The sequence below is a fragment of the Takifugu flavidus genome, chromosome 12 (genome assembly GCF_003711565.1).
Source record: "Takifugu flavidus isolate HTHZ2018 chromosome 12, ASM371156v2, whole genome shotgun sequence".
In the NCBI taxonomy this organism is placed as follows: domain Eukaryota; kingdom Metazoa; phylum Chordata; class Actinopteri; order Tetraodontiformes; family Tetraodontidae; genus Takifugu; species Takifugu flavidus.
Window position 1 is genome coordinate 2,795,351 of NC_079531.1, and position 22,905 is coordinate 2,818,255.

The window sequence follows — 22,905 nt, forward strand, 5'->3', positions numbered from 1 at the left end:
CTTCATTGACCATTTGGTGCCTCTGACATTGATAAGCTACATAAAAGACGATGTATTAAAGTACTTAAGTGGCACAATTCTGGCGTGAAGAGCCGACGTTAGTTTTTTGACGCCTTTAACCCATCCGAACTTTAAAAGGCAGTGCGCCCGAACAGGGACTTGAACCCTGGACCCTCAGATTAAAAGTCTGATGCTCTACCGACTGAGCTATCCGGGCTCGGAAGTTGGCAGAAATTCAACGATTTGCTGCGTTATACTGGCGCCTAGTGGGCGGTCTATAGATTACATCTGCGTCTCATTACGTCATACAATAATAAGGAAGTAAGCGTAAATCAGAGCACGTTTGCTTTGCTGAATTTATCACCCATTCTCTCTAAGTAGGTTTTAATTATAAAGAAATGCACAGCGAAGCCCCACTTTCACAGGTTTAGTGATTTTGTCTTGCTGTGGCTGATCGATGGAGAAATACTCGCTTGATAAAGTCATCGGTGAAGGATCTTTCGGTCGTGCGTTGTTAGTGCGGTGTAAGAGCACACGGGACAAGTATGTGGTCAAGGAAATTCAGCTGCCAAAGGTATACACGTGAACTAAACACATCCACCCTGCATGCTCAGTTGGTCGCGGACAATGGTGTTATTTGCAATCTGCTGATAACGCGCACAGACCCAGAAGCTGATAGTTTTGCATCGTTGGTATTCATGCCTGCATTTGCATTTTTATAGAATCCGTCTAAACTGGAGGGATCGAGGAGGGAAGCAGTCCTGTTGTCCGGAATGAAACATCCTAATATTGTTGCATTCAGGGAGGCATTCGAAGGTAATGGCATACGTAACAACCCGCCACTTATTCACATGTTATCTTGCACTGTTGTGACAGTCGTGTGGGTCCTACAAATGCAAATGGAACCATGTTTATTCAGCTGATGGCCTCCTGTGTATTGTTATGGAGTACTGCAGTGGAGGAGACTTGCTCCAGAGGATCCTGCAACAGAAAACCACACAGTTCTGCACTGGTGATGTAGGCTCCCTCCTGCATTATTATGTCTCTGGTTTAAGTCTTCTTTCAATTAGTTCAGGTTCATTGACATGTTTTTCTCTACAGATCTTGCAGTGGTTTGCGCAGATGTGTGCTGCCACCCAGCACATCCACGAAAAAAGAGTTCTGCACAGAGATTTAAAGTCTAAGGTACAGTTTTATGCAGACATGGCACGAAGAAGAAATGAGACGGACCAAAATTACATTGTGTTCAATGTTTTGAGTGAATTATTTGAGTGCTTTTGAGGATTAGTAGAGATACATACATTTTTAATCTAATTCTCCTGCATGTCTTTGCTTCTATTTCTTTACACAGAATATTTTTCTGACAGTTAATGGGACGATCAAGCTCGGGGACTTTGGCTCAGCTTGTATTCTGAGCAGGTGTGGGAACAGAAAAGTCCCGATTCTGTGTTTCTTTTTAAATGGATTGTCGGTGCCTGAGTGACTGTTGCAAATGTTCCGCAGCCCGAGGGCCTACGCTCACACATATGTGGGGACTCCTTATTACGTGGCTCCAGAAATCTGGGAAAATAAGCCATACAACAATAAAAGGTGTGTGACCACCGTTCAGGCGGAAGCTGCTCTAACGTTGCTCCTCATCCATTGAACCAGCTTCTGTGTGTCCTGCAGTGATGTGTGGTCCCTTGGCTGTGTCCTGTACGAGCTCTGCACCCTGCGTCACCCGGTGTGTTTTCTCTCCACCCTCTCACTGACTGTAGACAGTGTCGCACTCTCAGAGAATCACATGGGGTTTTTTGTTTGTTAATGATGTGTCCAGTTTCAGGCACCGAGCTGGAAGAGCCTGATTTTAAAGATATGCCGGGGTGCATACCCTCCCCTCCCTGGGCATCTGCCGTACGAGCTTCAGTTTTTGCTCAAACAGATGTTCAAGATAAACCCAAAAGACAGACCTTCCGTGCGTACCATCCTGACCTCTCACCGGGTTTCCAGGGTCTTGCGTGCACATCTGCCTCCGCAGGTAAAGCCGTGCAGTCATCTTCAGGACACGTAACATATCTGTCGCACTTCCGCCGTCTGCTATCGTGTGTTGGTGGTCAGTCACGAACGGAAACCAGGAGCGCCGCCGTTGCTGCTAATCAAAACAAATTGCTTTTTTCATTAAATGAACTATATTCTGCTTTCAATCCTCGGCAGCCTACAGAGCCTGAGGAGCGAGAGAGACGTGCAGGTCGATGGAACCCGGATGAAGCAACAAAGGTGGCGAAATTTCTGGGAGAGAAAAGTTTGATGAAAGATTCATTTGAAGGTAGAGCTGCTCTCAGACTTGTTAGTGGCTTAATGAGAAGACATTGCTGTGTCTCTCTGTTATTTAGGCATTAGGAACTGGCTGTTGTTGTTGTTACTAATTGAATATTGACCAATCAAGGCCAGGGCGCCACTGCTATGGAGTTATCTGAAGCCCGCTGTGAAAGCAAAGAGCAGAGACGGAAGCAGTGGTCTGAGCCGTCGCACAGCCTGCTGCAGAAGCTGGCAAATGCTAGCATCGCCTCGTCTGACAGCCTCGGGTCTCACGGAAGTATGACCGACATCAACTTCTCCTTTTATCAAGAACAATCCAAATCTAGAGTGGCTCAAAAATCATTCTGGGTTTTTTTTTTTTTAGGTGTGCAAGAGGAGCCCGTGGAGAGCCGTCAGAGAAGGAGGTGGGTTAAGGATCCTCCGGAGGAGCTGCTGAGACTGTTGGAGACAGCTGAGGTGAACAGAGCCTCCAGCACCTTTTTAATAAAGAGAGGAGGTTTGTTCATAACTGAAAGGCAGCTCAACTGACGTGCCTGCATTTGCCTCAGAGCCATTTTCCCTCTGAATGAATGAATGTTTTCTTTGTTAGGCGAGGACCCCCTGCTGGGACCACTCTCCCAGCTGAAGGGTGACGCCGTCGACAGTCCTGAGATTGACCTTGGCGTAGATGAGCAGCGGCTTCAGCCTCGCTCGGACGATGAAGACACGTTAGTAGCTCCCAGTTTGGCTGTCATGACATCGACCCAGATCCAAAGATATAAACACACTGTATTTACAGAGACTTTGAGGAAGAATCTCTGTGCAAGTGGATGGACGAAGCTGAGGAAATCTTTATGGAGCGCCGACGTCTCTGACAGTGATTACCGAGGGCACGCTGCAGTGTTGGAAGCAGCGGCGCCACCTACGTTCTGCACGTTTGCCTACAAGAGTTCAGTTCAAATTTGGAGAGATGTGTCGAGGAGTTGATCAGATCAGAAGAGTTTGGCTACAAAGGATTGAACATGAGTGACCCGGCACGGCAGGAACACAGTAATGTGGCGTTTTAAAAGTCCTGGAGTTACTCTCATTTATGGTATATGTGCCGTTTAATGTTTACTTTTAATAAAAGACAATTACTAAATCGGTCGGTGTGATTTTCAGGGGGAAAATAGGGAATGTTATCAGCCTGGAACACACACACACACACACACACACACCTCCCAGTGCCAGTGGAGGTCCCACAGAGTCCGGCCCCGGATTTTGATACCAATTTCCTTTACAGTAACGGTAGTCTAAACATGGTGAGTCACTGGGTGTTTTTGTTCCATCTGAAAATATCCAAAAGCAAGCGGCCGTTTTGAACAATTACCTCAGAGCTGATGGATGGATGAGAGACAAAGGAGGAGTGGAAGCAAATATAAATAACCCTTTCTCAGGGCTGCTAGACCCACAGTTCCATGGTCGCTCCTGTACTAAAACCTGCTGCACTAATGGCTGCTCACCAGTCATGAACAGAGGCTCTTGCTACCAGTATGTTTTCAATTCTTGCACAACTTTCACAGGTGAGGTGCAATGACCTTCTGACCTTTAACGAGCTGGTTCGGGTTTTTCTTTAATGTGATAGCAGAGAAATGGCTTTGTTTTAGGGAATAAGGAGATGATCAACTCAACATTTGAGAGAAATCTGAGCAGTCACAGGGAAGAAGATGATGATCGTCTCGTCTGCATCTTCTCTTCTGAACTTGCCCAACTCTTTATTTAGACCAACCTTTAAAGCGTGGAAACTCCTAGACATCGAAGTCATGATCAACGTCTGTTTCCCATGTGACGTGTGCAGTAAATGGGAGGGTGTGGGTGACAGGAAATATTAATAGTCTGGAGCTTGTGTTTCCCCATGTGTGGTTTTATAGCCTGTGCACAACATTTGCTGTCTGTTTCCTCCACAGTATCAACTGTAGTCTAAACACATTGAGTCATTGGGTCTCTTTCAGTTTTGTTGGCGAGATGCTACTCAACCACATGCAGTGTTATTTTAAATTTGCGGCGGCTGCAGCAGAGACAGGGCGAGGACCCGTTTCCTGCTGTAAGTGACGTGCTTCCACCACTAGAGGGAGATGGAATAACTGATGTGGACTTTTCTGTCTTGCAGAGGAGTTAGGTGGAATAAAGAGGACTACTTCAGAATTGAAATACGTGTTGAAATCCTTTTTGATTTTAAATGTCTTTTGGGGACTGGGCTGAGAAGCGGAGGGTTCTCGGTTCAAGTCCCAAGGTGGACAAAACATGGAAGGCACCACCCCATGCTACCAGAACACCTTCAGAACACTGCCGAGGTACCGAACCCACAAATGTTCACATAGGACTTTGGGATGATCTGGCAATCTATCCAGAGGTGAACTCTGCCTTGTACACCCTCCCTGTGACCCCGAAAGGGATAAAGCATTCAAGAAGACAAACACGAGCAAAATATTTGATATTGCGTAACAAATAGTCTGCACTTTTTTTGTTTTGCTAGAAGCTTCAAACCACAGAATGAAAGATCTCACCAGCCTGATCGTGTGTTTGATATATATAAAGAACAGCAGCTCCGCCCGTCACCGTTTTGGCTGGACAGGATATTGACATGTTCGGCTCCTTGAGTCAACAAAACCACAGTGGTGGTGATTCAGCAGCAGTCAGGGATGACTTATCCGGCTGCCAACGGCTCTCCGATGCCTGGAACCTCCCATTGGTTGAGAGTGGGTCTCCTCCATGGGCCTTCTGCCACAGATAGTATCTGCTCACAACATCTTTTATTGAGGAAGACCAGGGGCTGCAGCTTGAGTCTTATCTTCCCAGTGTGTTATATAACAGTCCACGCATTGCAAACCAGCCCTATTTAGTTTGATTTTTTTCTTTTTTAGTTCTCTGTTTCCCCTCATGTCTCCATGTTCATCAGTGATATAAGACGGCGGCAAAACATTGCTGATCTAACACCACAGTTCTGTGTGTCCTGTAGATAGGACAGAAACTTGACAACCTCTCTGGGGGGGTCTGCGCTGCTGGAATGCAGTGTTTCATGAAAGTGTTGTTGCTTCCAAAAGAAGACCACTAACTGCTGCTGATAAAATGATTCAAAAAAGCTGCTGCCGCTCTGGCTATTTGCATTCTGCTTGGGTGACGTCGATAAAATAGTCTATTGGATTAAATGAAATTGCACGGATGGCAGGATGTTGCCCTTCCTTGTTCTAGCAGCTGGAGGACCTGACCTGGAAAAACATACTGAAGAATTTTATGAAGTGGCTTTGCAGAAAATATAGAGCCAGACCATTAAAGTGGGACTTCCTCCTGCAGGAAGGATGTGAAGTTGTGCTGTTATATCTCATTAGCCTATAAATGGGTCAAAGAAAATGGAAATTGTCCTCTGGAGGAGCTGCTGTTCTGACTGGCAGCATTTACTTAAACTGGGCTGGATGAGGCCCGGCTGAGGAAGGCACTGAACTCTGAAGCAAGGACAGACTGAAGAGTCAATAACCGGGTAAGCGTTCAACCACAGTGCTGCTGTGGCACACGTAGTGCAGCATTTCCTCTTTCTCTGATTGTTGCACATCAGATAATAATTCCTGGAATCAGCATCTGCTCATATCAGTGCGGCTGAATCTGCCGCGACTGCCTGTCTCACGTGCCTTTTTGATTCGCCTCCTGCTCTTCCTGCTGACCTGATGGCAAACAAGCAAGTCATTTCCCATTATCACTCTATATTGACAGTTGTAATCTCCAACAGCCCGTCCTGTCTCTGTACCTTCGTGGTGTCACCAACCTTAATGCCTCCAGCGTGACTCAGGAAGTGTTGGGCAGATGCACGATGACCCAGTGACCTCTGTCTGCTACTGATGCTTAGAAAAGCATTTTTTTGATCTGGTATTTTTTCAGTTTTTAGGGTGTTTTTTTTTAGATCCAATGCAGCGATGTTAGCATCTGACACATGAATGGTCATTTTTAGCTGCAATTGTATCGAGCAAAGAGGAGAAAGAATGTCTCCTGCCTCAATAAATTGAAGAGCTATTTGTTCTTCACAGGGAGCAGCTCTTCCTGTCCGTTGGCGCTGTGGTTAGGGGGTCTCTCTGCAGCGATAAATATGGAAGCTGTCATTGTTATGATTATTTGGAGCCTTCTGTGGTGACCTTCCATTGTCTCCAGGCTTTGTTTTGCTCTCCAGTATCAGACAATGGAGGCTGAGGTGGCGGCCGTGGAGCTCCAAGATCCAGCCGTGCTGCTCAAAGTAAAAGGTCAGGATTGGTTAAAATTGGATACAGGGTAATGAGAGAAAACCATCATAGCCTCTGCTGAGCTTTTACCTTGTTGAATACGGTTGTTATTTTAAGTAGCACTTGTACGCTGTCTTAAGCTGGATCCTACTCCAACATCAGATGCGTCGCTGACCTTTTTAAGGAACCAAAGCCTTTCGAGATTTCATTCAAGTTTAAACCAAGAAATGAAAAAAAAGGGTTAGGGTTAGGGTTAGGGTTAGGGTTAGGGTTAGGGTTAGGGTTAGGGTTAGGGTTAATCCTAAACCAGAGTGGGCCTCTGGATCAGCCTGGTTCAGATCATTCACACATACTCTTCAGCTTTCACATCGATCATGTTTACACAAAATCAATAATTAACTAATGGCTAAAGTTTTTATCAGTCCAACTTGGACTTTCCAAGTCCTTGTGTAAGAGAGATTTATTCAAGGTTTCCATTTATAACCAGAACAGAGAAAAAAACGTTTAAAAAATGAAAAATCAAAGGATTTATCACTTAATCATGACATTATTGTCTGTGGTTTCCCTTTATTTTTTTTCCAAACTTCAGATAGTCCTACTGCACCCATAGGAGTCATCTCTCTGTTACCTGAGGCTAATTGCATGCTGTCTTTTTGGGGGCAGATAACCTCGGGGTATCTCTGTGCTGTGTCCTGCCCACCCCAAAGCCACACTGTCAATAAATCAGGTTGGTCCGCAGGAGGCTTCTTGGACGGTGAGATCATATTTTAAAGCACTTCAAAAGTTTGATTGTGAGCTGACAGCACTTTTCTGGAAGAAATAGAATCCCCAAATGAATAAAGTAAACATTAAAAGTGATACAGTGTCATGTTTGCTGAGTAAGAGAGAAAAATTGCGGATTGATGAGATAAGAAGACCTCCTCATTTGATAATTTACCCGTGATTTGTCCTCCCTACGCAGACAGAGGAGGAGGTGAGGCCAATGTGTGGTCTGAGAGGCTCTGTGGAAATTCCTCATGGGGAACACAGTGACCTGAAGGCTGACCCGAGAGCAGCCACTTTCATCTACGCTAGGGCTATAGGCATTTGTTTATGTGTGCTGTAGTATAAGAGGGGCCGGAGTGGTATCACTAATCCTGCCGTCAGAATGAGTAGAGTCATTGTGTAAAACTCGATAGGACTAAAGCTTTGCTGATCAGATTTTATAAACTAAATACACACTGGAATCTAACACTTCAACACAAAAGCATGTACAACATGCAGATAAGGAGCCGAGTGGGCTCAGGCAGCAGTCAATCACGATGCAGCGCTCCTCTTTTAGTTATTATGAACTGAAAATACTTGCTTCCTGCCTAGAAGCGGCGCGTTACCCCTGTTGTGGTTTCATACCTCCACTGGATAAGCGTGCAGTTGCAGCACCTTCCGTCGTGGGTGAAGTTTGACCTTTCGTTTTGTCATGAGACTGTCAGTCGCACCAGTGGGCTGTCCTCATCGTTTACAAGCTGCGGCTACATGAGAGGATTAATGTGTTCCCACTGGCTGGACGGACATTGTTTGAAGCCCCAGGAGTCTCCAGAGGAAGGACGTTTAGCAAACGCAAGAACCCCCCCTCCCATCAGGCAGAACATGCCTCATCAAAAGCTGACTTTTTTCCTACATATAAAAAAATAATAATTGTAACTGCTTATTAAACCAGGCTCAAGTGTTCACACAGGGGCGAAGGCCTATTTCTCACATGTATGTACGTGTAGATTTATGCACAGTAAGTAGAGCAGAAAAATATGCTTATCCATAAACATGAGTGCTAATGTGGGCGCCATTGTGTCTGAGCGGTGAAGAAAACAGAGCTGTTTTAGTTAGTATGTTACAAACGGGGCCTTTGTTTAAGAAAAAGATGTTACTAACCTGTGGGGATCTGCACATTAATGTTTTCATTTACTTTCACTTGAAGATCTGCTCTTTTCTCTTGCATTGCAGGTATAGTTTTCAGTTACAGGTTATTGTAATTTCTGCCTCTTGTCTCTTCCAGGAAATCCCAGTTCATGTTGCGACTTGTGCCTCTTTCGGTTTTCCACATTTACATAGAGGGCTGCGTGACCAGGTGTATGTGTACCAATATATTCACATGTCACATGTTTGGTGTATTTCGACACACGAATGTGGCAGCCTCTAATCTATGAATGAATCACCTGCATCAGGATGAAGTAACTTACAGGAAAAACCCCGCTCACATCAGACACATCTTGACTGCTTTCAGGTTCAGACAGGCCTTTAGGAAGAGAAGAAAAAAATCTGAGGATAAGGGAAACCATGAAATTCTGTTTAATAGATGCCCAAAGTGCGACACCTGACTGCATCTGACTAAACATCTGGCTGCTTTGCTGGTATGGGTTTGATGAGTTTAAGGATAACGAGCACCTTAACTTTTAGTTTCCACCTGAACACGTCCGTGGTGCATGAACGTCATGACAGACTGATGAAGGGAGTGTTTTATCAACATTCTGCTTATGGTTTCTGCCTCATTCCTGAGAAGTTATGCAACCTGAAGCCGATGTTGTCCAATACCTCCTTGGCGACTGATACGGTTGTTTATGGTCTGAGGCGACTGAGTTAAGGAGGATTATGTGGGACCGTTTGGCTCAGCTGTTTTACCAGCCTCCTCGCCTGCAGACACTGAGCCTCTTCCACCACTGCTTATTGGTTCAGTGCTGCCTCTGATTTTAAATTGAGTGCGACTGTTGTGCTGGCACAAGCAAAATCCTGTCTTTTTGTCAAACAACATCCTGTTGAATGATTACTCAACATAATGTTCTTTATTTTACTACCGTCTCCTTCCCATTCAGGGAAGTTGTCTCGCCAACAACTATTCTGCCCCAAGAAGGTGAAGAACTTTTTATTGAGTGATAAAAATAATAGTCTTTACAAAACCAGGGTGGGGCAATAAATACCATATACGTTGAATGTGAACAAAACTCTGGGAAAATTGGTGAAGAACGATAACTTTCATTTCCTCCAAAACGATTTAAAGGCTTATTATCTTTTGCACGTTCTTCCACTCCCACAGCCAATTTAGTGGGATGGGTCCTTCCGTTGTGATCCAGAACTGTGGTGAGAGAAATTCTGCCCAGGGTCACCGTAACGTCACACGCCCAGGACAGCTCCATCCTCTCCATGCGTACGGGAGCCAGCAGTAATCTCAAGCAATAGGCATTTCTCTCAAGAGCTCTCAACACGCCAGAGAATCTCAAAACAGCCATTAAATGGCCATTAAACAGAACCTTGGCTCTGGAGGATACCACGGCAGTCACTTTAAAGTCACTGCTCATCTCATCAGAACTCCTTACACATTCCATACTTAAAATTAAGAATGCATAACTCCATGTACGTGATGGCAGGCAGCATGGTATCTGTGTTTTCTCATCCTGCTGCTGGGAAAGACGGGTCACTCTGATTAGATAGCTGCGTGATGCGGGGCCTGCGGGGCTCTGCACTCGGACCTGATAGAAGGAGCGCACTGTACACGTCTGACCCTGAGTCATATTGATTTCTTAACTGCCTTAACTGTCTGGCCCCGCTCTGACTTATCAAAGGCAACAACGGCCACGGACAGTTGATCGTGTTTGCACGCGCCAAATAACACGACTCACCGACGCTCTTTGACACAGCGATTAATCTATGGTATCTTCTTTAGAACATATTCTACAATAGCTCATTCTGTAGACGCTCTCTGAGGTGAATTGCTCCATTGTTGTTTTGTACAGGTTTCATAACAATAAAGGTCTTTAAACTCGTCCTTGGCTGACTCACAACCCCACAGTTAAAGGTGTGGTACGTAAAACACACCACACACTGACCTTCAGGCTATGTCAATAAAGTGGGAGCTCCATGTGCTTTCTGTTATGCACACTCAAGCTGGGTTGCGTTCCCAACGATGGAATATTTCCCCCATAAAATTTGTCCAGAAGCGGATGCATGTCTCACAACATCTGCTCCCTCTCCACCACACGAGATAACATATATGTATATTTTTTTTTCTCAAAGGTTTTAGCTACTTCCTGCTGATTTGTTGTGTAACAGAGCTGCGTGTATCTGGCGCGGAGGGTGCACTTTTGTCAGTCATGAGATTGCAAACATGGAGGATGAAAACAAGCTGTTCTGGATGATAAAAGCAAGATTCTATCTGAGTTAGTATAAAAGACATTTGTTTTCATCCACAGCTGATTTTTTTTTGGTTTATTTGTTTTGATTTGGAATAAAATCCTGTCACCATTTTGCTCTTTAAGCAAGACTATGAATAACCTGTTTCATCTGGTTTAAAGAAATGTGCCTTCCTTCCCTCGGGCACTGGTTGTGACACAGGAAGCTCATCCAACTGATTTCTACAGCTGCTCAGTTTCATTTCATTTTCAAGAGAAACAGCAGAGGTATAACATTGAATTACTTCCAATATTTTTTTTTTAAAAAGTACAATTTTGAAGACATATGTAACTTTTATTCAATACTGTGGCAGGAATGCAGAATGTGGAGTTGGGGTGAGTGCATTTGACAGCCTTAAAAGACAAACAATGGATCAATGAAATGCTGCTGAAAGAGGAAAAGGCAACTCTGTCATTGGTTACTCACAAGAGAAACCAAAAACAAATAGAACTTTATGTTAATTTAATAGATACTTTTCTAGAATTAGCACCACGACTTACTGCAGATATTTACAGACACACAGATACACATAGTGTTGGATATTATAAGTGTCCTGCCGTTCAATGATTACATTTCCTTTCAGGGTCGCTGAAAGTCTAATTCTGCTTAACACAATTAGAATATTCCACAGGAAAGGAAAATAGCGGCTAGTAATAACCAATCTGCGGATGTGAGTGAAAGGTCAGCTCCACTGCAGAGCAGCTGCTGTCAGCGACTGATCCAGACAGTTGCCCTGAGATGAACACTTCCATAGTCTCTTATGTTGTATCGCAGCACCAACCAACCACTTTGTTCCCATTGTGTGACAGAGGTATGAAAAAATAAAACAAACCAAAAAAAAAACCCCATCAAACAGACGACTCGCTGTGAAAGACCTTTGCTTTCAGAGTCCTCAGACTGCACTGCAGGTTGGAGCTGGTTTCTGACTGCAGGGCCTCGGAGAACTTCACGTCATACGACCGGTTGATCTGGGACTTCTTCTTCTTCATCGAGTTCTGAATGGTCTCTGAGGTAAAATAGTAAACAATGGGATCGAAGCAACAGTTGGACACGGCGATGCAGAGGGCAATCGGGTAGATCGTCCGAACCACTGACTCCACAAAGCAGCCCTTTAACGTTTTGGTGCGGACCAGAGCGTAAAAAACCAAGTTGACGTTGTAGGGAATGAAGCAGAAACAGAAAATGGAAAGGTGTACGATGATCATGCGTAGGATCTTTGTCTTGTTCAGCTTCCCCCCGCGGCTGATGGTTTGGGGACGACGCAGCGTCTGCAACACCATGATGGAGCAGCAGACGTTGAGCAGAAGAGGGATGATAAAACCCACGGTCTCTATGAAGATCACCACCTTGGACAGATGAGCTTTCCACTGTTTCGAGGAGAAGTTCTCAAAACAGAAAGTGGCGTTGGTTTTATTGTTGTCACGAGATGTGGTCTCCAGCAGAAAGCCAGTGGGTAGACTTCCTGACAGCACCAACATCCACACAGCAACGCACACTATCCTGGCGTTGCGCTTGGTCCTCAGCGCCCTAGAGCGGAAAGGGTGCACGATGGCCAAAAAGCGGTCCACACTAATGCAGGTGAGGAAGAGCATGCTGCCGTACATGTTGGTGTAGAACAATGAGACTGAGAACTTGCAGAGTATGCTTCCAAAAGGCCAGTTCTGGTTGATGAAGTAGAAGACCCTCAGAGGCAGAGTGAAGACGAAGAGCAGGTCGGACACCACCAAGTTCATCATGTAGGTTGTGGTCTCGTTCCTCAGCTTCAGAGAGCAGGTGAAGATGTAAATGGCCACGACGTTGGTGACCAGTCCCACCATAAACACGATGCTGAAGACCGTGCTGTACAGTGGGTATTTGAAGCCATCGTTCTTGGTGCAGGGGGTGTTGTTTTCTGTCGATGCCAGGGTGAAATTGTCAGTGGCGAGACTGTAGTTGTACATTCTGAGATTGGAGTGTCGTCGGAGGAGAACGTCTTTATGGTTTTACAGAGAAAGCTCTGACGCAACCACCTGAGATGAATGGAGAACAATCTCAAACCCGGGTCCACGGAAAAACGCGGTCACCTTGTTCCTGCCAACCGGCCATGTTAGCGATGACTACTGCACGTGGTTGGCAAAGTTCCTGTTTTGTTATGTTGTTTATGGGGGGGGTTACCTCATGGTGAAAGAACCGTCCCTTGAGACAGAGATCCAGGGCAGAGTGTCGTCCCCTCCCCCTGTCCTGAGCCCAAAGCAGCCCACAATTTGCAGACTGAATGTTTTCTTTAAAACAACAAGAATCAAATAAACGTGTCTCCTTTTTCAAAGAAGCTGTCGACCTGCTGAGTCCACAAAAGGAATGATGGCAAATCCAGAAACAGGTCCATTAAATTCCCTCATGATGGAAGAAGATAAAGATCCAGTTCCTTTGCCAAAGCTGTTTTAGTCCTGGAACAAGCAGCATGTCATGTCTTCTCTGCTTCTCACCAGATGAAGCGTGTGTAGGAGCCTACCTTTGAGTCCGTGTGTCACAATGTGTGTGTTTCAGTGTGTGTCTCAGGCTGTTTCCTCTTTCCCAAACTTCTCTTTCTCTCTTCACCTAAGAGTGTGTCGCTCCGTCTTCACTTGGTCGTTTCCTCAGGCTTGGACTCGGCTCGCAGCACGCTCAGACAGTTCCACTTCTTTGTGCCGGTATCACAGACACTTTTTGTACTTTGAGTGGCGGAGCAGCTGGGCTGGCCCCTCCCCCTCATGTAACCCCTCCCACTCCTTTGTGCACCGTGAACAACAGGAGGCATTAACCCAAACATCTCCTCCTGAGGGGGCTCATCAAAACACTAAAGTGCTCGCATAAATTTGAATACTGTTGTGGGATGGGTCTTGTGTACATTTGCAAGCTTAATTGTAGCTATTCTTACTATTGTAAACTACAGTGTGCAAATGTACCTTGAAGGCATGAACCACATAATTAACATTTTACAATAATGCATTTTTTCTGCTTTACACTTTGATTAGGTAGTTTTGTGAAACACAGTGAAAGCAACATTATTGGGTTGAATCAACCTTGTCTTTTCACTGCCTGTGTGGGCTGCAGCTTGAGCAGGGAGTGCCAGATTTTTTTATTCCGCCGCGACATCTTAATGAACAGTGCTGAACACTTTCTCCTTCCAGCCCTTGTCAGACCCTTCCCACTTCTCTTTACTGCTCTGAGGAACTGCATTAACCTTCTACACTCAGTAAAAACATCAGGGTCTTTGTTGGGAGTGAAACAGCTTAGCTGGGAGGAATGTGGACTTTATAAATAATTAGGCTCACACATGTAGAAAGTCTGTTCTGACAGTTTTAAGACGAACTGCAGCGGCTGAACACCATAGATTTGGTGCATTTATGTCAGCTGCCATACTGTCTGCGTTACAGTCCGGCAGCTAAATGAATTTATTTTTGTCTGATAAGACAAACAACCGAACAAAGCACATTTTTCTTCACCTTAGAACCAAACGACACACTGACAACTGTGTCCTGCTGCCTTTTCAGCTGCTACAATAATGAACATGATCCCCACAATAGTCAAACAAATCGCACAATGACTCAAAGAGATGGCTGTTTTATAAGCACTCTGTCTTTCTTTGGCAGCCCAAATAAACACGATCAAGGCCGCGGTAGTGTCAAAGAGGTGGGGGGGAGTAGAGAAAAGCTCAACTATTGTCTTTCAGCCACAAAATAGTTCCACCGGGTGCATGAAAACAAGCTCTTCACATGCAAGTGTGTGCCTGGAATCCCTGGACTGTTAAATTTCTTACAATGACCGGAAGCTGTCTGGCACCCCTGAGGCCGAAGCCGACTGCTTTAAAGCACGAGGGAAAAATTGCAGAAGAAAGATAGTAGCTGACATAATGTTGCGTAATACCATGAACGTCTGCGATCGTGATAAAAGCAAAGATTTTAGCATCAAAATCTTTGCCTTTATCACGATCGCTGGCGTTCATGGTATTACAACACATTATAATATTCAGAATACAATGTCAACGACGAGCTGCAGATAGTTTCTGAGATGGGACAGTGGTTACTATGTGGTTCACCTTTTAGAAGCTGTGCAGAAAAAAAGCAGAGAAACCGAAGCTACGTGAGGTCAGCTGACTTAGTCGGTCTCCTGGATACCTAAAGCTGAGGGTGAGATGCGCGTCTGTGTTTTCCCCTTTAGCCAGTACTGAACACTAAAACCATATCAAGAAAAGAATCAGCTGAGGTTATTTTCCAGCAGCTGCCCCCAGCAGCTGCCCCCACACAGCCTTATCAAGCCTTTGACTGCTTTGTTAATACATCCCTCCTCCCACAGATGCCCCCCCCCACCCCACCACCATGAAACCACCAACAGCAATTACAGTAAAAACCTCTTCTAGAAACTGAAAGAGGACTTGGAACTTTGTCATGTTTGCCATCTTTCCAGATCTCAGAAGAAGAGCCGATTTACGCCGAGTTTCCTGGGATGTGTCCTTATATGTGCAGGAACCGGACCTGTCGGTGCCTCCAAGCACACCGGCTCTGAACACCATGTTCAGAATAGAAAATATCCTGAATAAATCTCAATCTGAATAAATTGCACCATTTATTTATGACCATAATAGGCATTTATTTTCATTACATCACTGCTCACAAAGTTCACAGCTCGAGGATTTTAACTTTGTCTCATGGGTAAAACCAGCGGCGCCGCATGCTTGAATTTTGGTATTTCAGTTACTTCCAACTATTTAACATGTTTACAGGTTCCACCAGTAACGCAGAAACTCAGCTCCCACGTTAATACCAGCAAGAGACGCGGTGTTGCTGCGATGGTGAGAGAAGCCAATATAACCACGCAGGAAAGCCAAATGCAACGCAGCTCTCTCCTTTCAAAACAAAGGCCCACATGTTAAAAACTGGACACAGATGTCGGTGTTTTATTTTTAGTGCAGTGTAAACAACCTCTCGTGGCAACGAGAGCGCAAGTGATTATCAGCAAGTACAGAAAATAAAGATGATGGGAAATATACAGTGTGGAGTCGCAGGAGCTAGTGCAACGAGCGTCCTCCTCACTTTTCTAGCCCTTCCTATTCGCTGCAGCAGAGCCAGAACTAAAATGAAACAGCTCAATCAAACTGTAAAGAAAAAAAAGAGGATGCATTTTATTGAATTTCTGAGCTGTCTGTCCCAGTCCTGGAGGGCTTTCATGTGGCACAGGGCCATGTACGGTTGGCAGCTGTGAGCACTTCCTCATCACCAACTGTTGCTTTTAAACGCGCCACTTGATGGCATAGATGTGTTCTGGCTGTTGAATACTAAATGAACATGGAATATATTTTAGTTTTGCACCCAAAAGTTAAAGGTGGTGTATGTACTATTATCGCTCTGAGCAGATTTTCTTTCCAGGAAGCCAATTTCAGCTAAATTGAGTTGTTTTGGGAAGCTCTTCGCTGGAAGTAAAGTAACCCAATAATCATCTGCGAGATGCTGATCTGGCTTTCATCATAATTTGTCCGAAAGCCAGACACTTTGGGTTCATGGTCCTTGTATTCCAGTCTAGCGCACAACTCTGTCTTTCTATTGAACCAGTGTCCAACTTGTTATTTTCAGGTAGTTGTAGATTTTCGACAGTTTCACACCAACAAACTGGTTGGAAGCTGCTTAAAGTGCTGCTGTCGTGCTTCTGGCCAATCCACCAAATAGTCCCGGTCCCACACTACATAGTGTTTGGACCGTGAGGAAAATCAAGGAATGTCAAGTCCTTCATTCAGCTTCGCTGTTTGGTCGCCTTTTGGAACTCAGTGCTGAAGTTTCTTTGGTTCCTGAAGCTATTCAGCAGTGGAACTTTCCCACTGGACACTAAAAGAACCTTTAAAGTGCACCTCCATTGGTTTAGACCTGCTTTACAGAAAGGGAAAAAAAGGGGGGGAGAGTTTGACATTTTGACTTTCTTTATTGAATCCACCTGCTGGACATTCATTGAGAATGCTGCTGGGGATTATATTGAAAATTAGAGGACATGCACAGCTTCATCTGAGCAAATATAGAGTCACACCGTGTACTCACAAAGCTTTTAGCACAGAACATTAACCATTAGGTAGCTTACAGCTTCTAATGGTAGGAAATACCACAGTATATTTTGAGCTTGTAGCTAAAATATTTTTAATACTATCAGTTCTTTCATTACAAACCACCAATCATGTGGTAACATCCAAAATGACAAATCTATCATTACATTTTCATCAGTTCTACCATTGTCAACAGCATTTCTTGTATAAAAGAAAATTATTGTTTTAGTAATAGTGAAAATGTGCCTAAAACACAATTGGCGTGTCAAAATAAAAACATTTTTGGTTGCTATTTACCGTAGACGGAGCTATTAAAGTAATGTGCAATTACTGTGCAACTACATTTATAATTACCGTGGCCCTCATTCACCACAGTTAGCAATTATGCCCAGCCACTTCTATTTCACGAGCACGTGGTGCTACCACAGGAGATACAAAAGCAGTGCTTGTAAAAAATAAAGAGGACAATTTTGTAAACAAACCAAACTAAGATTTAAGACAACTGGGGGGAGGGGTCATAATCAGCTGCGCTTTATCATGTTATGACATTCTGTTACACAGGAATCGATATGTTTTAAGCCACTTTAACACTTTAGCTGCTTCGTTTTTGGGGAGGAGGGATACAGTGAGATGTTCTTATGGAATCCCTGAATAATGACGGCGCTGATGGTGACCACTAAACATGGGTTATGTGGGCAGTGATAAATGTTTAAAAGACACCATTTTTCTAAGTGCCATAAAACCAGATAGAAAATTCCCTCATTCGGACCTTTTACTTACGAAAAGGAACATGTGTAACTTTTTAAAACTAAAAAAAGGAAAAGGTTTGTCAGTAGGGCTACTTGTGGATTAGTTTTTACTTTGTTTTTGTGTGTGTGCGTGTGCATGTTTCCTGTCAGCTACAACTACAACTGTTGGGCTGCAACCTCAGAAGGGAAACATGGAAGCATCAGCGGGTGAAACCTTAAACTGTCCGGGCTTAACATATTCTGCAAAGCAGCTTTGAAGTACTGAGCAGCCTCGTGTTTACTTTGGTTGAGGGCTGACTCTCAAAACATCAGGGAGCTTAACAGCCTCATCAAGTTCACTCTGTCACTGCAGGGGCACACGTCAGTTTTTGAAGGCCCCGTAGCGACTGGCCTTACTAATGAAGTTCTTGAGCAGCTCGTGGTCCATGTCTGCGAAGGCATGGGTTTGTGTCACGGCTGTTAGGTGGTTGACACAAAACTTGAAGCAGAAGTCCTCCAGGTCCTTGAAATGAACAGGGCTCTGTGGTTAATGCTGACATACACAAGCCCCCGACTTCCATGATGCTATAAGCTTACCCGCGCCTCATACTTCACCGCGGCACAGAGCAGAGCGATGGCGTTCTCCTCTGAAATTCCTCTTTTGATTGTCTCCTGGCACAATCTCTTGAGCCTCATCTCTCTGTAAAATGTAGCCAAATCCAGCAACCCTACACATACAACAAGAAGGTATGTGAGGCACGGGCGGACTGTTTCACGGAGCGTTAATCTCAACGTGTTGATGACACATGTGCTTACCAATAGCATCCTCTGGTGGTAGGTTTATAGTGTCAGTATAAAGATACTCCAGAAAGGCTCTGTACACCAGATATGAGAACTGGCTGACTTCTATACACTCTTCGTCAGATTCATTCAGCAGAGAACGAAAGTGCTCACATCTGGAGGGACAAAAAGGGAAATACGACATACCAATACTTCAAATTGGCCACTTTTAAATTCCATGATAATAATTTTTAAAATCACTTTTTTCGAAAGACAACCTTTTTTTCCCCCAGTGTCAGGGCATCTTAAATGTATCGTGTGTGCGATCCTGCCAGAGCAGAAATGCTGCACTGGGGCGTTTACATGCTGGCGTGTGCACTGAAGTCATTGTAGCAGACAGGCAGGCTCCTTCCTCCTTATGGTGCAAAGGAGCATGAGGCAGGAATGCTGATGCTCTGTGTTCAAGTGTGGTTATAAAAAGAAAAGGACCGTCTCTGCTTTCACGTGACTTAAACGGGAACAAAGTGGAGAAACGCTGTTGAGCGGAGTTTCATCCCAGGCGGCACCGTGCTCGGTCAGCATGGCATTAAAAAAAAATCACAGATCTCGCAGCACAAAAGTGGATTTTCGTGCTGCAAACGTGGTCTACCTGTTCAGTATTGAACCCTATCGAAGACTGTAAATGCTCTTCGTACCTGATTTTCAGCAGAGCTTTGTGAACGTGGATGCACTTTCCATCGACCAAAAACTTCAAATCGGAAATCTCTGGGCTGTCAAACTCCTTTTTTAAAGACTGCGCAACAGTCATATAGTCTTCAGCATCTGGCAAATAAAAAAATACATAAATATATTTAGTGTTTTTCTGTGCATGTGTAGATTACAGTTGTGTGAAAACGTGTCGTTCACACATAATTTGTAGATATAAAAACTGGGATTATTTATATTACAATGTCATTAACTACATCACACGCAGGCAGTGTTAATAGTGGTGTTTCTACCATTAGCAGAAAAGAACAGAGTGCACTTAGAGGGGGCTGCTAACACCATGGAAAGGAGAACAAATGTGACGTGACTGAGGAATGTTTACGCTCTTTAGCTTGAGACATCTTCAAATAGGATCAGACACAAACGCCAGCTTGACTTTGCCAGGAAACAGAGGTTCCTGTTTGCTTCTTAGACCACTTCCAGGAATTTACAAAAGTGACACACATGTCTACCACATGCCACATGCCACAAGTACCTTCACTTATACTGTGAAAGAGCAAAGGACAAGCGTGATTGCTCCTATCTGGGTTTGGACAGTTTTATGATACTTTAAGCCCCGTACCTATTGAGAGGAGGTGCCATGTGACTGCAGGTGTGGCGAAGCAAGCAAACACATCGTCAGTGCTGCTGAAATGAGTGTGGTGGGGGCTGGCCACAGCCTGACCTCGGCACTGACCCCACATTAGAACCTGTCCGCTCTGGGTCTTGGCAGCTGAAGTGTGGCTGGTGTGACATGCAGCCACTTCTGCCATCCTGAAGACCAAAATGAAAAGTATAAACATCTAAAATACATTTAATTATATATATATAGTGTTGCCTCGAGTAAAAAAAGAATCTAACCTCTCTTTTTCAGTATTTATCAGCGTGGGAACAGCTTGGTTACATTTGTTGCCGGTTCCCAACTGGCCATAAGAGTTGGCGCCCCAGGAGTAAACAAAACCCTCATCTGTCAGTGCTATTGTGTGTGCATATCCACAGGCAACCTGTGTATGGAAGGAAAAGCGTGGTTAAGATAGATGTTGAGTGATATAAAACATCAACGCAGAGGCCCATAACATCCATCTCTCTTGGCTCTGACCTGGATGACGTTGACGCCTTGGAGTGCAGCGATCCTGCACGGAGTCTGTTGATTTCCGTTGTTGCCCAAGCCGAGCTGTCCGTTACAATTGTAGCCCCAACCATAAATCTGCAGAAGAAACCCCCCACAAATTCAAATCACTGAGCAAACACGATATATTACGTGTCAAGCAAAATGATGCGAATAGGCATCAAAAGGGTGAAAAGGATCACGGGTTCTCAGCCCAAAATGAGCCGTTACCTCTCCACTGTCCAGAACTGCCATAGAGCAAAGCTGACCACAGGCTATATTCACCACCACTTTATTCTGCAGGCAGCTGCTGACCCGACGTGGAGTTGGCTGGTTGGCAGTGGATCCCGAACCCACTTGGCCTGAGTTGTTGTAACCCCACGCGAACACCTGAGTACCATGATAAATATTTACTATCTGAGGTTTTTGCAGGGACGCGATCAATGAGGCACACTTTACCTCCCCATCGGTTGTCAGGGCAATCGTGTGGTGGGAGCCACAGGCCACTTCTATCACTCTCTTACCCAGGAGGTTAGTGGACACGAGGGCAGGGGTCAGGCCGTGGTTGGTGGTGCCATTGCCCAGCTGGCTGTAGCCATTGTGGCCCCAGGAAAAAACCTCTCCATCTATTCAGCAGTGAGATCATTTGGGATTTGTTGTCTCAGCCATTAATATTTATGATGAGATATCAGTCTACAATTGAATGTTTGATAAAGTAAATTTGATGAAGATGAATAAAGGATTCAGTTAACACTGAACTAATAGCTTTTAAACATTTAAATCTATCCTCCTGGTGTTTATGCTGGGACAAAGGAATGGAAATGTACTTGTCTGAAGTGGATTACCTGCAGTAGCAATAGCCACATGAGGTCCCGTTCCATAGCTTAGGGAAACAATCTTCTTTCCACACAAAACATCAATCCTGCGAGGCTCAATAGTGCTTTGAAGGTCTCCGAGACCTAAACATCCACTGCAGTTTGTCCCGAGAGCAAAGACCTGCAAAGGCAAAACACCATTGAAATGCCACGACTGTGGCTTCTGAAGCTTACTGACACAAACACACATGTTGAGAGATGCAACACTAGGAGACCTTTATCATTCAGACCACGCTAACAAATGGTAGCAAAGAAATGTGTACCCAGGTCCTACCCAGGTAAAATAAAATTAAAACAGTGAAATTTAAAAAGCAATTAAATATCTTAAGAATAAGAGGCTTTTTATAAAAAATAACAATATAGTCAGTAAGTAATAACAGTAGCAACAGATTGACCTCAAGATGTTTGACTGTTTCCTGACATAACATTTTAAATCCAGTTTGAGCCAGCCAAATATAGTTCAATTGACACTTATTTTGAAAATATAACCTCAGACAGCAAACATATATGCATGGCTGGGCAGACGACGTGCCCCTACACATCCACAGGATAAATATGGTACTTGCCGGGGTATTAGCTAAGTATAGCCTCACTCTATCTGCTTATCTCTATACTTGGAAATGCTCCCTGAGAGTGTGAAGCCCAAAGTGTTTTCCCATCCAAAAACAACATAATCAAAACAGTGTTATTAAAGGTGAGTCTATCTTAAACCTCGTCTAAATACAAACAAGAGGATTAGGAACTTTGCTGAAGTCTTACTGTTACCTCATCATTAACTGTGACATAGAGGGCTTCGTTTGCGGCGCTGCCAAACACACAAGCCTGTCGAATAAGCTTTAATTCCTCGGGAGGAAGGAGGGCAAACACTGGCCACTTCCCCACGTCCAGCATAATACTTAGATCTGAAACAAACAACCAGAACAATGAAGACAGCAGAAACACATGTGGATGCTTACTTTATTGTACACAGCCAGTACAACACAAAGGGAGAATCAAGCTTATGAGGCGTCTAACTTGGTATTACATTATACATTTAATATATCTACTCAAAATCTGATAATATCCTCAAACTAAGGGGCTGACCTACTGAATGAAAGGCACACTTAGAAATTTAGATCTCCAACATCAATCATATCACCAGAGGTCATAAGAATTGCCCATCGAAATGACATGTCCAGGTCACACCCGCAGTCTTGGCTCGGGCATTGTTTACCAATTAACTGCACGTCGCATGCTGAAACTGAGGACAGACACACAATCGGATCGTCGGGCCAAAACACGACAGTGCTAATGCACTTAAAAAGTTGTTGATGTTACAAACTATTGATGTTACCTTGCTGTTCTTCTAACGCTGGTGTTTCGTCACCGATGTTGTTGTCTCATGAATGGCAAATGGCTGCATTAGTAAACTCTCGGGCTAAATAAAAGACCACTCGAACCCACAATGACACCGTGGAACGTCTGTGTAGATTTTAGTTTCGTATCCGTCGCTGTGATTGCATATTGTTGCTGCAGTTAGCTAATTGTAGCAACACCGAGCTAAGAAACTCAGCGACAGTTTACTTCCGGTATGACGGATGGTGCGTTTGGGGCCGTCGGAAGAAAATGCGTCCGTCGTGTATCGAGGAAAACAGTAACCACAGTCACGATATTGATCGCCAATTTCAGCATGAGTTAACAAATGATTTTATATAAGAAATGACACACAACCTTTCCTGTTCATTAAAATATCAAAACTAAAATATACAATACTCAAATTAAACATGTTATTAATGATATCTTCTTAATTGATAAATCATGTTATTAAATTCATAGCCTCACAGGACATTTGCGTGCAATTAATTAAACATGTGACACCTTGAAAACGTTATTAAAATTATGTTATGGGCTTACTTACGCAAAG

The 22,905-nt window shown here is 44.2% G+C and overlaps 3 protein-coding genes and 1 non-coding gene across 6 annotated transcripts; 1 reads left to right on the forward strand and 3 right to left on the reverse strand.

The window, feature by feature from the left end:
* Positions 1-144: 144 nt before the first annotated feature.
* trnak-uuu (transfer RNA lysine (anticodon UUU)) lies at positions 145-217 on the reverse strand. Its single transcript has one exon. It is a non-coding gene; the product is annotated as a tRNA-Lys (tRNA).
* Positions 218-297: 80 nt separating this feature from the next.
* On the forward strand, positions 298-3,418 carry nek3 (NIMA related kinase 3). Its single transcript, XM_057049326.1, has 13 exons — positions 298-574; positions 723-816; positions 920-1,017; positions 1,102-1,185; positions 1,352-1,419; positions 1,504-1,590; positions 1,669-1,723; positions 1,817-2,017; positions 2,194-2,305; positions 2,426-2,575; positions 2,663-2,794; positions 2,888-3,005; positions 3,077-3,418. The coding sequence occupies exons 1-13, from the start codon at positions 458-460 to the stop codon at positions 3,150-3,152; spliced, it is 1,392 nt and encodes a 463-aa protein (XP_056905306.1). The 5' UTR covers positions 298-457; the 3' UTR covers positions 3,153-3,418.
* A 7,576-nt stretch (positions 3,419-10,994) lies between these two features.
* lpar6a (lysophosphatidic acid receptor 6a) lies at positions 10,995-13,413 on the reverse strand. Its single transcript, XM_057050199.1, has one exon. It carries the CDS (start codon positions 12,659-12,661, stop codon positions 11,570-11,572), a length of 1,092 nt encoding a protein of 363 aa, XP_056906179.1. The 5' UTR covers positions 12,662-13,413; the 3' UTR covers positions 10,995-11,569.
* Positions 13,414-15,608: 2,195 nt separating this feature from the next.
* On the reverse strand, positions 15,609-22,588 carry rcbtb2 (regulator of chromosome condensation (RCC1) and BTB (POZ) domain containing protein 2). Of its 3 annotated transcripts, none has more exons than XM_057050194.1 (13): positions 22,336-22,588; positions 22,090-22,242; positions 21,768-21,904; positions 20,973-21,123; positions 20,587-20,753; positions 20,359-20,517; positions 20,119-20,226; positions 19,881-20,023; positions 19,603-19,793; positions 18,971-19,097; positions 18,312-18,451; positions 18,093-18,223; positions 15,609-18,018 (listed from the first exon to the last, which is right to left on the reverse strand). In XM_057050194.1, the coding sequence occupies exons 3-13, from the start codon at positions 21,891-21,893 to the stop codon at positions 17,878-17,880; spliced, it is 1,584 nt and encodes a 527-aa protein (XP_056906174.1). In that variant the 5' UTR covers positions 21,894-21,904; positions 22,090-22,242; positions 22,336-22,588; the 3' UTR covers positions 15,609-17,877. The 3 variants fall into 3 exon arrangements, with proteins under 3 accessions (XP_056906174.1, XP_056906175.1, XP_056906173.1); XM_057050195.1 differs by having other exon boundaries at positions 22,086-22,242; XM_057050193.1 differs by lacking the exon at positions 22,090-22,242 and having other exon boundaries at positions 22,336-22,587.
* Between the last annotated feature and the right edge of the window lie 317 nt (positions 22,589-22,905).